Raw genomic sequence first — 17169 nt, 5'->3', positions numbered from 1 at the left:
CATCAAGTCTGGAGATGATGAGGCCACCTCAGGAGGGAAGAAGATTCAACCACATGGACCTCACAATAAAAAAAGGCCCACTGTGTAGGGCCCACCAAATGTAGTTCCTAGAAAGCAGAACCTGTAACCTAGCCCTCTTTGCAGATGAAATCACTGACAGTTCCTCAAATAACCCTATCCCATGCCTTGTGGGGCTTTAAAGGTCAACACCAGCACCTTAAAATGAACCTAGAAACACACTGGTAACCAATGCATCCTGTCAAACAAATGTAACATGTTCTACCAGAAAGACATAACTGCTTGCATTGTTGCATTTTGCACCAGCTGAAGTTGCTGAATAATCTTCAAGGGCAGCCCCATGTACAGCAAAGTTTACAAATTCTGCTAAGGCAAATCCAAAGAAGTCACATTACGAATTTATACAAGTGAATTCAGCCATTATCTTTTAATATAATTTACTCTTAACAGCTATTGCATGTTTGAAGGTTGCAAGAGGGAAAAATGGAATTGCTTACAGCGGATGGCATTGTTGGCTATTAATCATGTAAGTCAGATAAATTTGAGGCTTGCTAAGAGTAAAAAATAAGTGAACATTTTGTTTCAAAATATACTACATTAGGTTAACCATAGGTAGTTAAAACAGCACAAATTTATACACATTGGGGCAGGAAAGCAGGGACTTGAGAGCGCTGACCACAAATTTGTTGTAACTAGAACTAGAAAAAAAAACACTTTTAAACGTACAGTATTTACACTCAAGCTGTATTATATATTCTCACAAACAATATCACTTCGACTAATATCTTCATATACGGACACAATTATTGAGAAAAAAATGAGAAAGAACAAACATTTGTGATAATATCGCCAAAATGCTATTTTTACTATTTTAAGTATGATTACTTTTGCTACCTTAATTATTTGTGACTAAATATTTTGCCTGGTCTTTTTATTATATTCTTTCTCAAGAGTGAGAATGTACATACAGGTGAAACTCGAAAAATTAGAATATCACGCAAAAGTTCATTTATTTCAGTAATGCAACTTAAAGGTGAAACTAACATGAGATAAGACTCATTACATGCAAAGCAAGATAGTTCAAGCTGTGATTTGTCATAATTGTGATGATTATGGCGTATAGCTCATGAAAACCCCAAATCCACCATCTCAGAAAATTAGAATATTACATGCAATCAATAAAACAAGGATTATACATAGAACAATATGTACTCAGTACGTGATTTGGGCCCCTTTTGCAGCAATTACTGCCTCAATGCGGCATGGCATGGAAGCTATCAGCCTGTGGCACTGCTGAGGTGTTATGGAAGAACAGGATGCTTCAATAGCGGCCTTCAGCTCTTCTGCATTGTTCGGTCTCATGTCTCTCTTCTTTCTCTTGGCAATGCCCCATAGATTGTCTATGGGGTTCAGGTCAGGTGAGTTTGCTGGCCAATCAAGCACAGTAATCCCACAGTCATTGAATCAGGTTTTGGTGCTTTTGGCAGTGTGGGCAGCTGGAAAATGAAGTCAGCATCCCCATAAAGCTTGTTTGCAGAAGGAAGCATGAAATGCTCCAAAATCTCCTGGTAGATACACACTTTTGTTGGCTAGTGTGATGCATGATGAGGCAAAGGAATTGGCAAATAACCTCTCTAACTTATTTCTTTCTATCTATTGCTTTCCTCATCCTTTGCAACTTTCTTCTTCATCTTTAATGGCATCCTTACATCCTTAGCACTGGCTCCTATTTGCTAAATATCTGCATTATTTTTTCTTCTTCATGATTTTCTGTCCATAATCTTTATAAAAGATGTCTTATTGGAGTAGACTGCACACCAGCCTCTTAGCTGACCTATAACGTCTCTAGCCTGAATGGAAAATGTGCAGCATCAGGGATCATACCCAGGATTTTCAGCTTTCAAATACATGAGTGAGGGTGCAGGATGGAGACGTGTCTAGGAATGACTGACAATGGTTCCCCACAGTAATAATGATTAAGAACAATAATATTTCAGGAAACGTTTTCATGGTTCTTAACCATAGAAGTAAACAAAGTCTTTAACACATCTCATAATCTGTAACAGAGTTGAAATATATATTTATTGTAAGAAATATTGTATACATAGAAAATGATCCAAATTAATTGAGAATATAGACTGAATTGTGATTATAAATACTGTAAAAGTGCAGCTCTTCCATTTATTCTCCAATTCATGGCATATTTTTTCCTTTAAATAAATAGAAATAATACATATTTTCCCTACTTCTAGAGATATTTAGAATTTTAGCATTATTTTTGGAAGAAATATTAAGCATATCAAAAATAGAGGAGAACAAGCACTATTATACAATAATAGCTATAAAACATCTTCCTTTAGTCTAACTTAAAACATTTAATAAATATGCACATAGGTTTTATCCAACGGTTTTTTTAGATGTGTGGAATTCAACATTTCAGCAGGAATCAAGTTAACCTTTTTATTGAGATCTGCTTCAAATGAACATTAGTTAAGTGTAGATACAAATATACACCAAAATTGTAAACAACCTGTGAATAGTTTATTTATTCATTTATTTATTTGCAGATTTTGTTGCATTTGAGTCACTTGAAATTTTACCCAATCAGTTTTCATCCAGGTTCAGCTTCCATTTTGTATTTCAGATTATGATTTTATAACTTTTTAAGAGTCAATGAGAAAAATAGTTATTTAATAAATACATTACCGTTCCAAAGAAAGTGGGGGGAACAAAGCCAAAATAACTGGAACACAATGCAGGATTTTTCCTGAACTGGAAATAACATTTTTAAAGCCTTGCTATCATGAATATTTGTGGAAGGGAGGTATCATATTATATACAAATACCATTACTTCTTGCATCAGACAGAAAGTATCCGTTTAAAAATGGTGTGTGCTATTGTAGTGTTGGTAGTTTGCTGTGAATTGTGCTACTTGCTATGTTTTTAGTTGCTAGAGTTAATTAATGTTAAAGTTACAGACTAAAGTTTAGTTTTGCTATAATCCCTTGATAGTGCTAATTTAACAATATTTAGAAATCAATGCTATTATAAAAGGCAGTGTCTCTCGGCAACTGAATTCTCCCCCCCAAAAAATTTCAGAGGTTTCAGAAGCAAACTTCACTGGGTTTTGGTTCCATTCCCCATGGAACTTATCAACTGATGCTTACGATAAATTTCAGAGTTCGATGAACCTTATTATCTCTGAAGTATACTTCACGACCCCAAACTGCAGTCCTGAGTGTTAGAGCATTGGATCCTTTTAAGTGGTTCAATGTTTTTCTCAGCCCCGCCTTTAGAATGGAATCGGAGAATCTAGCAGCGCCCCCTCTAGCTCACCTCTGGTCAATCAAAAAGGACAATGACATGGCAGCAGGTAACACCCGATGAGGCTATACGGTTGCGCGCGCACGCGCTCTAGCTGTTCCCACTCACTCCCCTCTCCCCGATAATCGCCGGCGTTTCCTCTTTCAGCCATTTTTTCCCAGCGTTGTGAAGGAGGAAGCGGCAAGAAGGTTCCGGACCCAAGCTGCAGCATTTTGCTCCTTTTGCCATTCCTTACGGGCCAGCCTTCGGAGACTTCTGTTTAAGCGGAATCAAATTCGGATCAAATCTCTGAGTTATGTTTTAGCTTTTCTCTAATCTCACTCCTTCGGTCTATGGCAACATCTCTTGAGTTGGGAAGTTCCTTCTTTCCACGATTCTTTTGCTTCCTTCTGGTTCCTTTCAACTCCGCTCTTTTTCAAAATTGCAAGCGGATTATCTAATAGTGAGCTTCTCGTCGTTCACCAGCCTTTCCCTCAGCGAAACAATCCTCCCTAGTTTTGGCGCGCGAGCCGGGTGAGTCTGGAGGAGGAGTCACTGCCGCCGCCGCCGCCTTCGCCTGTGGTTTCAGGACCTTGGAGAGCTGCTTGGACGGATCGGTCGGGGAACTGCGGCACCACTCACAGCTAAGCGACTGGAGGATTGCGCAGTCCTCTCTCAATTTGCGGGCGATGCGTGCCCGCAATTCATAAGTTGTGATTCTACACCCTTTATTCCGTCTACTAGTTGTGACCAGCCTGCTAGGACGCAATTTATGTCCAGGCGTAATTCGTGTTCCTCCACTTTTCATTGGTTTGGATGTTGTGGGTCAACGCCACAGCTGATTTCATCAAAGCCTAATTGGGAACCCTACTTTTTAAGGCCTTTTTGTAGCGAGGATAGCTTTGTATCCACAGCTTACTTGTTAACAAAATAATCCTTATTTGGTTTTGTTTTGATTTAATTAGAATATGAGTGGGTACATCACAATTAATAAACTGTGGTTTTCTTCTGGAGTTGAACAATATAGCAACATTGCAATCGGAGTGGGAGACTGGCATTGTGAGGGAAGAGTGTAGATGTAAAGCAGGGGGAAATACCTCAGATTGCAAGAGAATGTCATTTATTTACAAAGATGGAGGTTAATTGAATACTGAAGAATAGTTAAATACTCACTCCAAAAACTCTAAATATAAAAGTTATCAAGAAAGATAAAGAAGATTCTACAAATATTCCAAAACATGGACTATCTAGGGTAGAAGTGGGGATTTTAAAAAGCAAGCAAATGGACAGTAGCAAACAATTCTTCAGAAGAATCATATTGGAGATTATAATAAAGTAATTGACCAAAGACATTGGCTTGCAGGACTCAATTACTTAAAAATAAATATATATTTCCAATAAGAAGGTGTCTTATATTTAAATCTGGATTACTAGTTTTATAAATCTTAATTCTTTAAGAAGAAGCCATAATTAATCCCTTTTAAATGCCTAGCCTTCAGTTTTTTCTTTCCCTAATGTCATTTTTGAATATCCCTTCTTAACATGCCTTCTTTTTAAAACAAAATTAAAATGTTATGTATTTCATTTGAGTTAGAAGAAGATGTCATACTGCTGTATCATTGGAACATTTGAGAATTTTTTTGTGAGAGGAAACAGTCTTTGCTGAATGTGAAATTATATCAAACCCAAGGAGTTCTCATAAGTGAAATTAATCTTGAGAGTTTTTCTACAAAATGAAGAAATTTAGTTTTCACAAAGTTTTGGATGGTTTAACTTCATCCTCTAGTGGAAACTGCAGTAATAGTAGCAGTGGCAGTGGGCCTGGAAGGAATTCTGGGAACTCCGAAGAGGCTGCAGGGACACCCAGGGATGAAATTCAGGAAAGGCTGACTGCAGACTACTTTCGTTTAAGCAAGGTAAGAGCTGAATGCTTTCTGTAAGCATCAACATTCAAAAAAGCGGAAAGTTATAAATCAGTTGTAACTTACCAATTTACATTATCTTAAACATTGACTGCATTTATTTTTCTCACCCCCACACCCAGTTTTATATTTTGTATAATAAATCACAATAAAAACAATTATGGGTTTATTCTAGTTGGTAACAAGCCTGAGACATGATACAATATACTCAATTTGATTAAGCATATTGATTGAAGAGTTTTACAGGTGGGGATGCCTCCAGTCCTTCAGTTGCCCTAGGTGGGCTATTATATGGTTAGTTGGATTTCTGGCTACATTCTAGGAAAATCCCTCCTTTAGGATGGACCCCAAAAGAGTATTGGGGACAGTTGGATTTCAGGAGGCAATGGAAGGATTTTTGTTGTGTAAGTGGAATTAACAAACTCATGGCCCATTGCTTTGTTTTTGCTTGTGAGGAAGCTGACTCATACAAACCATGTGTTTGTGACTGTCTCTGAAGGATTCAATGTACAGTTCTTTAGAAGTGATGTTCTAATGTCTTCCAATAAACCAATATTTGTCTAGGAAGGAAGGAAATGATACCTGTATAGCTAAAATTGCCAGATCAGATAAGAGTCTAGAACTAATACAAAGTTGTATGAGAACTAGAAGGGAATAGGCATTTTCACCTTGGGATTAAGATGATATAATTAAAATTCACAGGATCATGAATTTTGTCTCTATATAAAATCCTCTGCAAAGCCTCCTTCCTACAGAGCTTTATACTGAATGCAGAAACTGCTCAAAAGGGGCCATGCAAGATGTTTAAAGCAGAATTAGCAATTTCCAATGTCCAGTTTAGCAACACTGAAGAACTTGCGAGAATATATAAATAAACAGTTGTAACTGAGAACATAAATGAAACATTTTATACATCAGTTGAAAAGAACAGTCCAAAATAACAAATGGAAGGGGTAGAAGAGCTATTGTGCCACATCATAATAAGTATCTTGACATAAGAATGGCTCCTACAGGTTTTATTTCTCACTGAAACGCTTAAAGGAAATCTTCCTTTGTTTCCATTGCTTATAATGTGCTCTCTCTTTCCCATTGTACGCCAACAGAACTAACCAACCTTTTTCATCCTGAAAACCACACTTTCTCTTTTTGCTATAGTAGATTGGCTATTCCGCCCCACTCCACTTTTTAGATCATTGAGCTTAAAGTCTTATAAAGGTGTACAAGTGTCACGTTGTTCCTTTAAATCTCTTTCAAGAATTGGGGGGGGGGGAGTATGTGTGAAATCATTGTCATTCTGTATCGAGGATCAAGGTTTTTAATGAGCATGCTTTGGAAAAAAACTAAAAATCCCCCCAACACTATAACATTAAAAAAAATGATTTGAGGGCTCTCTAAGGACACTGCACACAGCCTGTCATCAGTTACAAAATCAAATGCCTCATCTGGCACTTGGGTTCTGATAGACGATGGGACAGCATCTAAAGCATAATGAAGATAGAATTCATATCTGGTATTAAAGCATAATGAAAAGGACCTTGACAAACATGTAGGAATCATTATCTTGGAAAAGGGGGCTCAAACATTATTTTTGGATGCAGCTCAAGTAGACTTATTCACTGAACTATAAGGAAATATAAGAAATATGCACAGTCAGACTTGCAAGAGTCTGGTATTATAGTCAATAAAAGTAGTTTCAGCCTACCTGTGGAATTGATTTCCTTAACATTTGTACTTTAAAATACTTTATTGCATTCCTATGGCTTCTTATGCCAATTTTTTCCCCTGTCCCTGTTAATTAGAAATTATGTGGTTTTTTTTAAAAAAAAACACCTAAATTGAGATGTTTACTTATTGCAAATGAATTGTACATTTTCTGATGCAGAAAGATATGAAGAATTTCATAAGATAATTCCATGTTTTATTATGAAACGTCTACAGAAAAAGGAAATGCTTATACTAAACATTATTTTTAAAAACTCAAAAATATGATCTTACAGAATATGACAATTAAATCAAGGAGTTGAAGGGGGAGAAAGTCTTTTAAAGAAAACAGTTTCAGGAGAGATTGATTTGTTAGACGTTTTCAGCAAATGCCACAAAGAATCTTATTGTTCTATGATAAATTTGTTTTTTCATTAGAGACCACAAATCTGTTCTGTTGATACAGTCCAGAAGTCTGGATGGCTGGCTTGCTCAGGTTTGCACATGCAAGATTTAAAAATCATTGAAAGAAAGGCTACGTAGTATGTACCCTATCCAGCCATGGCCCTTCTTAACTCACAGTCCACATTTCTGTAAATGGGAGATGGCTCTCTGCCATGTACTTGCTCAGATTACCCCTCTGGTGGTTTTTTTGTTAAAAGAGAAACAGAAGTACAGTATGTGGAGAAGGAAGGATAGGGAAAGAAGGGTGTATCTGTCATCTACCTCCACAGTAGCCTTTGATTAACGTTGGGAATCTCTAAAATATTAGAGAAGCCCAAGAAATTACCTATCTTCAAGAAGATTTCTCTTTCTGTAGAAATAATAAACACACCAGGAATTTGCTCTCAGATTCTGATTTTCTTTATGTCTCCATACAAGTTATGATATTGGGTGTTTAATTTCAACTTCCATTCATAAATCTGTTATGAAGTAATCATTTTGTTGTTAAAATCTTAAAATGGATTCCTGTCATATTTTAAACTCTGCAATTTCTGCAGAGATAGCTGCAGATCTTGTAGTCTGTCTGAAATATTGGATTTATTTATTTGTTTAATCACACTTATATAGCCATCTATATCATAGTAAAGTGATCTTAAGTGGCTTACAATAAAAATTATTAAAGTAAGTAAACTACAACTACAATTAAAAGACATCCATAATATTATTAACCACAAGATAGTGAAGAAAATTGGTGTTAAAACCAAGTGAAATTCTTTGCAAGTGGAACCCAAAGCATGCCTCTTCAGCCAGACCTAATGGGATGAGCAGATTTAATCAGGTCCCTCAGATATCCTGGGCCCATGCCTAGAAGAGCTTTAAAGGTCAAAACCAGAACCTTCAATCCGACTTGCAAACTAACTGGCAACCAATACAGCTTGCACAACAGAGGTGTAACATGTGCACATGCAACTGTCCACGTCACTGCATTTTGCACCAGCTGAAATTTGGGGATGCTCTTCAAGGGCAGCTCTGTCTAGAGTGCATTACAGTAGTCTACTCTGGAAATAATGAGGGCATAGCTTTTCTTTTGCTTTTCTTTGTTCTTAATTATTTGGTGAGCAAGTATAGTACAGTGAACCTCAGAAAATCTGTAATTATCTCTTTCCACATTGAATATTTGTTTATGCTAGAAAGTTTTTAAAATTTTGTCTTATAATGCATATTTTCTCCCTTTTCCCACTGATCTGAGCTGCATTTTTGTAGTCAACAGGCTGTTCTAGACTGTTACTACCCAAAATTTTCCATGAAAATTCTTCATGCTTCAAAATAAAATTTACATTTAGTCTTATTTCAAAGTTTGCAATATGTATGTGCATGCATACAATTTATCTGCTCAGTGCATTAAAACCTATATGCTTACTTAATTGATTTTATAAAAATCACTGAGTGGCCCCCCAGCTTTTTATTTGCTTTAGGAATTAAATTAAGGAAATTAAGGAAGTATAGAAAACATATCTAGGAGGTACAATTATTTTTCCCAGCTAAGATTTATATTTTCTGTTGCAGACAGTTCGTCATGGATTTCCATATCTGCCCACCGTTTTAGCTTTTGACCCAGTTCAAAAGATTCTGGCTGTTGGAACAAGAAGAGGTGCAATACGAATGTATCCTTTGCTGTTGGGCAGTTTCAACTACATTTTACAGTTCTATCAGTTTGTTTAATTTCCTCTTTATTCAGATAAATACAGAATAATTTTTAAACTATGCTATTGTTTTTTGTGACAGTATAAACCAAAGTTTGTTTCTGGTCCTATGTGCCTCGTGTTGGTTCTTGGACCTCACTTTGTTTCATAATTATGGACTTGGCTAGATAACGTGATCTTCTTTTGGAACTAGTTTTGTCTCAGCCATTGTGGAATATCTGAAGGAAGAAGTCTGCATTCAAGAACTACCGATGGTATCTGGAAAAGACCATAATTACATATCAAATAATGGGGAAGAAATTACGCATTTTGAATGAGTAGTGGGAGATTATTTTATCATGCTTTATACAGTAGCAGGAAATAATCCACATAAACAATTGTATCCATTCTAGTATTTGCCACATTTCCTGCTTTGGAACAGAGTGATGCTATCAATATCCAGACATTTGATTATTTCATTTAGATGATTATTTCAATTATATAAAGAGCACCTTCATCCATAATTCTTCCCAAAGACTATTCTCATTCAAGTTAGAAAGTGCCAACTGAAATTGGACTTTAATTTGGATTCTAGTTCTTTTGGCTAACTTTTGAATTAGTTGTCAACATCTGAGATATACAAAACACTTAAAAATACCAACACTGGGCAGTAATGTATCCCAGAAAAGTCAGCCTAATAAGAATCAAGGATGCTCAGTGGCTCTAAGAGCTATAGTATTACTTGTTCAATGTCCCAAAGGTGCTTTTTCATGAGGCACCTGGACTTTCTTGTTTTTTCTTTTGAAGACATTTTGCTTCTCATCCAAGAAGCTTCTTCAGCTATGACAAGATAGTGGGGAATGGAAGGATTTATATTCTTTGCAGACAGCTGGTAATTTGCATCCTTTTAGAGGGTCCTTGAAGCACTTGGAGGTTTATCTGTGTCCTCAGGGTCACCTGAGTAGTGTTCCTGGTTCCTGTAGTCTGCAATTTTTCCTCTGGAAATCCATTCTTACTCCCACACCATTCAAAGGGTGTGCATCCCAAATTGTATAGCTAGAGGTCTGTAGAAATTTTCAGTCATCCAGATCCAGAATCTCTATACTTTTTCAATGGAATACTATTACTAATATTGGGGTAGGATGAATAAATTGCTCTGTATGAATCCTTAGGACTCATAATCTAGGATGAAAATAAACTCTAGAAATCTCTAAACCTTTTCACAGTCTGCTTTTAATTAGTAAAAGCAAGGATTAATTCTGCTTTAATTCTGTATTTCTCTTATTTCAACAATCAACCTAAGTAATCTGATCCTTGACTATGGTACTTAACAGATTGGGCAGGCCAGGTGTTGATTGCTATTGTCAGCATGAAAGTGGTGCTGCTGTTTTGCAGCTTCAATTTTTAATTAACGAGGTAAGCCTTCATTAATAAGATTTGTGCTAAAATGACATTGGATTGTTTTAGTCACTGTATCTCAGAAAATAATAGCAATAGCAGTTAGACTTATATACTGCTTCATAGGGCTTTCAGCCCTCTCTAAGCGGTTTACAGAGTCAGCATATCGCCCCCACAGTCTGGGTCCTCATTTCACCCACCTCGGAAGGATGGAAGGCTGAGTCAACCTTGAGCCGGTGAGATTTGAACAGCCGAACTGCAGATAACAGTCAGCTGAAGTGGCTGCAGTACAGCACTCTAACCACTGTGCCACCTCGGCTTGGAAGTAAGAAAGATATTAATGAAAATGAAATCTTGATCTAGATTTCCTATTATTCATACAAGTCTGTTTCTTTGGCTTTTTACAGTTTATAAATAATAGCTAATGCTATCAAAATTTAGGATAAAAATCAGAATAGCTCATAATGGGCAAGTATACTACAGATCTTTTATTTCCATAGAAATTCCATCGTCATTTTTTTTTTTTTGCTGCAAGTCACCCAGAGTCATCGGATATGAGATTGGCTGCAAATAAATTCCATAAATAATAAACAGAAATTTTAAATAAATGCACAATAAATATATCTTAAATGTGTATCAGTATACCACATATGCCTCCTAGATGGTGGAATACAGTTAATAGCATTTAGGCTTTCAATCTAGAATCTAAATTAGAGACACTAGATCAGTGGGAGAAATACTGGGCTTCAGATGAGCTTGTGGCATTCTGCTTAAAATGTGCTACAACTGATCAGTATTATCCTTGGAGGGTTTTTTAATAAGGGAATGCTGCATGTACATAAATATGATGAGAGCTATTAGTCTATTTCTTCTCAGTCTTATTAAAATCATTCAAAGCTTTGATTGACCAAAACTGTGGTGAGCAGCAGAGCACAGCGTATATGAGCCTATCTGTGATCATCATGACTTACAAAAAATGTAACTTGGAATATAAGAGGAGAAAATTTAAAGAGCATGAATTAATTAACATAAAATGGGGAAATAAATAAAGGAGAATGAATATAGTGATTCTTTGATGAGCATGTCAGGGTTCTGACAGATGCCCTAATTAAACAAAGGTAAATTTTCTGCATCTGATTAGTTGGTCTGCAGATTTCAAATTGACAGTTTAAGCATGAAAGCTAACTAGATGACTTTTGGCCAATCACTCTTTCTCAGACTTTCCATCCTCACAGGGTTCTTGTTGTTGGAAAAATACAAAGAGGAGGCAGGTGTATGAGGCATGTTTGCCACCTTGCTTATAAAGTAATGCAAATAGTTCTCGATTTACAACACTCTGTTTAGTGACTGTTCGAAGTTACAACAGGACTGAAAAAAATGACTTCTGACCTTTCTCACACTTATGACTATTGCAACATCCCCATGTCACATGATCAAAGCTGAATGGGTTTGTGTATGGGGATCCGGTATCAGAGACTTCGTCATCTTTGACTCTGGATGGGGTAGCACTGCCCCCAAAAGACCCAGTCTGCAACTTGGGAGTTCTCCTGGACTCGTGAGTCCTATTTGGGGAACAGGTGGCAGTTGTGGCTAGGAGAGCCTTTGCACATCTTCATGTTGTGCACCAGTTGTGCCCTTTCCTTAACCAGGATTCCCTGTGCTCAATCATCCAGCCCCTAGTCATCTCACAACTGGACTATTGTAATGCGTTCTATATGGGACTACCCTTGAAGAGCATTTGGAAGGTACAGCTGGTGCAGGTGTAGAACAGCAACATATGATCCAAACTACCTTTTTAAAATTGCCATTTTCCCAGGAAAGTTTGCATAATTATAATAAAACAAAGTATGTTTCTTTCTTGTTAGGGTGCTTTGATTAGTGCAAGTTCAGATGACATGCTTCATTTATGGAATCTAAGACAGAAACGGCCAGCGATTCTTCATTCCCTGAAATTTAACCGAGAACGGTAAGGCTCCAAATGTTTTTGGATATACTTATCTGATTTGATTTTTGGAATGCTGAAACCTTATTCATTTATGCAAGTAAGCTTAAGCAGCATATGGGCTAGTCCTAGATGAACCAGGGATAAAGGGCCCATGAGTCCAAGGACCCTCGCCTCTGCCCTAATTCACATTTTTTAAATCTTCACATAGTATAGGCATTATGTTGTAACAAAATGTTACAACAAGAAATAGAATTTAGACCAGAGATATTTTTACTAGGTATTATCCCAGAAAAACTTAAGAAAGAGGATACTTATTTGATTATACATGTAACTACAGTAGCGAGAATTGTATTTGCCCAGAATTGGAAATTAAATAAGTTACCAACAGATGAAGAGATAATAAAAAAAAGATACTAGATTATGCAGAGATGAACAGGTTGACAATGAAAATAAAGGATAAAGAGGAATCGGAGTACTTCAAGACATGGTGAAGATTTTATGATTCGCTGCAGAAAGGAAGCTAGAAAAGAAAGTAAGGAGAAGATACAGAATCCAGACGATGCACTATTAAAGGAAAAAAAGGGGGGCAAGAGGGGGAAAACAGAAAAGAAAATGTTAAATATACAAGTTTATATTCAAGCAAGATATAAAGAGGGGGAAAACATAGTTAGGATAGATTAGCGAAGGTAAGGGAATAAGGAATGATACTAAATTATATTTGGGTTTGCGGAAATACTATCCCAAGAAAACAAACAGATTTGAAAGAGACACCTATAACAACAGAAAAAGAAAAGTAGAGAGGAGGAGAGAATGAGAGGAAGAGGAGGGAAAGAAGAAAGAGATAAAGAGACGAGAGTGGAAGGGAGAGAAAGAGAAGAAGAGAGGGTAGGAAGGGGAAGAGGAAGAGTAGGAGTAAGGGAGAGGCAAGGGAAGAAGGAAGGGGAAGGAGAGGAGGAAGGAAGAAAATAGAGAAGGGAGGGAGGGAGAAAAGAAAGGGAAAATAAGGTGGCGTTACAACAGGCAGAAGGAATGGTAAATAAAGCAACCCAAATTGTATATTATAACCTATTAAATGGAATAACAAATGTATAAGAATGACAAATGTAAAGAAAAATAACAATTATGTGAATGTATATTTAAAATGTTATGTAAAAGAATTGTTTAAAAAAATGGCTATAAAAAAATAAAAAGAATAGTATGAGCAATGTTCTGCCCAAGCATTTTGCATGGAATGAGCCAGTTTCCACTTTTCACATTCTTTGTCCAAAGCCATCCTTGACAAATTTAAGTATGATTAATAGTATTATAGCAATAGTATAGATAAGTGTAGCCTTCAGAAGGACATCCTAATTTATTCTGAATCCAATTTTTGCTCTATATTGTAGAAATAATGTTAATGTTGCTGAAAAGTTAGTGCAGCTTTGAATGTCAATATAGTTGTGATTTGACAGTAGAAAATGCAGCCCACAAATAATAGTTTTCATCGCAGCTCAAATTCAGCGGCATATAAAGCAGCATTTTAAAACGTAGTTCATAAATACTAATCTAATGATGTAATTATTTATTTAATAATTTAATTTCCTTGGGCAAGCCTGCCTGTCTTGATTATTTGATAAGCAGTAAGGCAATGAGTGCAAGAGAGTAACTTTGTCGTCAGAATATTTTACATAAATTCAGGAGAGAAAGTGTTGTCTGTGCTTTTTATTTTTAAATATAGTTTTTAATTTTTAGTAATGGCTTTAGTATGGGTTTATGTTTGTTGTTTTTAGTTGAATTTGTTTACCATTTCTGATGTTTTTAATTGTTGTAAACTACTTAGAGTTACACATATGAGATGGGCATCTATATGAATTGAACAAACCATAAAATATGTAACAAATAGTAAACACAGATATATGTGCATGCACATACACACACGGACAAGGAGGTGAGGCCACATTTTTTTTGCAATTCTGATCTATATGGTCTGTAGATGGCAGATTCCTCTTGCATCAAATCATTCCAAAGCTAACAAGGTCCCAAGCTAGCACAACCTTGACTTAGACCCAGCAACCAATGCTTCTCCCCCCAAATGGCTGTTATTTTCATGCTGGGCTCTAGCACGAGTCTTAAAGCTCAGAAGTCAAAACCTCTGGTCCCAGTGACTGACCCAGATTGCACCCTGCAACATTATCCTGAGACACATTTATTTGTCTTCATTCGTTTTTTTTCCTTCTTTAGGCAGGCAGATGCATTCCAGAACTGTAGTTTCTACAGCTTTAAGGTTAGACTCATATAAAAGTGATTTGTAGAGTAAGCTGGTTGAGTTCACAAATGTGGATAAGGTTCTTGAAGTTTAGCCAAGCATATATGTTTTGAACTCTTGTCTGGATTTAAGAAGTTATAATTCCTTTCTTATGAGAAAGAGCAGTTCCAGTCTTGATACCTTCTACCATGATAAATTTCTGGAAATACTATCTTTGGGCAGGTGAGCTTTGCTGTATTCAGATCATTCTTGAATTACTATCTAGAAAATATAGTGCTGAGAATTTCTGTTCAAAGCCTTATAGAATGCTATCTTACCCCTTCCTTCTCCCATGTATATAGTTATAAGAAGTTGCCAAGTGAGGTCAATTCAGGATATATATTGCCACATCATTAATTTACAAAACTGCCTCTTTTTTATCTAATTTAGATGAGCCACTGAAATTGCTTACTCACCATTCTTGGCTACAGTGATAGAGAGGATGAAAGGCAAGAAGCTGAAATTCAGTCTAGAAACAAAGATTATATTAGTCTGTGGTCTATTTATCTAGATGAATGATGCTTAACCTGTTCTGGATTAGCATATTTATATAGTGCTTTTAGATTAATTATTTCCATTAAAAAGACAAACACCTTCTATAGGATAAAGCACTCTTTCTCAACTAAGCTATGCATCATCAGTTACACTAATTGGAAAAGGAGTGTCTTGTTTCAGTCACCCATGCCCTGATAACATTTTGTTTTGATTACTGCAAGATATTTTACCTGGAAGTGAGTTTGACCACTTCACCTATTGAATCATCCCCTGATTCCCAGTTAATGTTTGGGCCCAATGCAAAGTGCAGAATTAACCTACAAAATTCTTCTACGTTCGGCATCACATGTCAAGAAAAGAACAGCTCTTGTGTAGGGTTCTTCTTTAGACCTTGAGATCATCCCTATGAGCCTGATCTAGGTGCCCATCCATGCCATGCGTGGAGAGTGGCTGATTAAGCCTGACTGGATGTCTCATTTATTTTATTTTAATGCTAGGCAAAGGTTATAATATTCTCTGAGTTCAATTTTCATGCCTTTTAGGGCTACTTTAAAATAATTCTAAAATTTAATATTTTGGGGGGTTTAATTTATCTAGGAAATGATAGTTTTAACTCAGCACCCCAAAATTAATTCCATCATCATTCCAGGTTTTTTTTTAAAAAAAACTGAGTTTGGGGAAAAAGAACTATATCATCTATGTCCATATTCTAGAAGATTAAAGTTAGAATTAAGATTGAGAGATTGGCATGAAACTCTTCTATTTTAAATGTCTATGAAAATGATGAAACAGTGCATTGGTAGTTCAATTTTCATGCCTTTTAGGGCTACTTTAAAATAATTATAAAATTTAATATTTTGGGGGGTTTAATTTATCTAGGAAATGATAGTTTTAACAGCACCCCAAAATTAATTCCATCATCATTCCAGGTTTTTTTTTTTTAAAAAACTGAGTTTGGGGAAAAAGAACTATACCATCTATGTCCATATTCTAGAAGATTAAAGTTAGAATTAAGATTGAGAGATTGGCATGAAACTCTTCTATTTTAAATGTCTATGAAAATGATGAAACAGTGCATTGGTAGACATATAAAAAGAAAAAGAAGTCTTGCCAATGATAGATAACTCAAGGAAAGAAAGAAAAATAGATTTTTCCCTAGATTTCAAACTAGACCTGTGATGGCCTGGGGCACAGCACAGAGATAACACAAACAGCTGGCATTTCAAACCGCCCCTTTATTACTCTAAATTTTCCCAAACGCTCCCATGTTTCTGGAAGTCTCAGAGCAGAGTGATAACAAACCCACACACACACCTCAAGCAGCCTCTGGCTGCAATTAGTCCAGCCCAGTGCTGTGTACATCAGGGCTGCACAGCAACAAATCCAGCAGGGCAAATCAAGGAGTTCAGGAAGCAAAAGATCCAGGTAATTAGTTCCGAATGCCAGAAGGAATGTAAGGACTCATGGAAAGTTCAAATGTCAGCACTCAACACTCCAGGAACTCAGTGTTTGTTCCCGACAAATGCCTCACCCCACAGCGTCTTCTTAAGTCTCGTTCCCCAAGTGTGTCTTGTGAAGATGGGCGGGGCACTCTTCTCCCGAGTAGCCTGCTCAGTCTGCGCTGTTCATGCCTTCTATCCACTCTCTGAGCTCTTGGATCAGGAGTGGGTGATCCTTGCTCCTTGCCTATGCTCTCATGTTCATCCTGCCTCTGTTCCTCCCTCCCATTTTGTTCCAAAGACAATGAAGCTGCCCCCTCAATCTCTGTTGGCTCAGGTTCCAGCTTGTCTTCCCACACAGATTCAGGCTCCGTCGGGGTCATGTCAGGCAAGTGTTATATCCACTCTACCTCTACAAAAGACATTCCTGAGGATAAAGCTTAGAAGAAAAAATGAAAATTCATTTTAAAGCTGGTTGTCTATGGAGATTCTCAGTCATCTAGATCATGGTTGTCCCAAAAATACTTTTTTCCAAAG

At 36.7% G+C, this 17169-nt stretch overlaps 1 protein-coding gene across 1 annotated transcript in view; it reads left to right on the top strand.

The window, feature by feature from the left end:
- The first annotated feature begins 2146 nt into the window (after positions 1–2146).
- The window catches only part of STXBP5L (syntaxin binding protein 5L), an 81165-nt gene continuing 66142 nt past the window's right edge, over positions 2147–17169 (top strand). Inside the window, exons 1-4 of the mRNA XM_014066966.2 lie at positions 2147–5238; positions 8956–9053; positions 10406–10487; positions 12335–12435. Of these exons, the coding sequence (XP_013922441.2) occupies positions 5056–5238; positions 8956–9053; positions 10406–10487; positions 12335–12435 (464 nt within the window). The 5' untranslated portion in view covers positions 2147–5055. The remainder of the gene's footprint in view (positions 5239–8955; positions 9054–10405; positions 10488–12334; positions 12436–17169) is intronic.

Source organism: Thamnophis sirtalis, unplaced genomic scaffold, assembly GCF_051295495.1.
Source record: "Thamnophis sirtalis isolate CommonGarterSnake01/CBP01778 unplaced genomic scaffold, rThaSir2_p1.2 scaffold_5, whole genome shotgun sequence".
Lineage (NCBI taxonomy): Eukaryota > Metazoa > Chordata > Lepidosauria > Squamata > Natricidae > Thamnophis > Thamnophis sirtalis.
The sequence above is the reverse complement of the archived record's forward strand: the minus strand, read 5'-3'. Positions and strand labels throughout refer to the sequence as shown.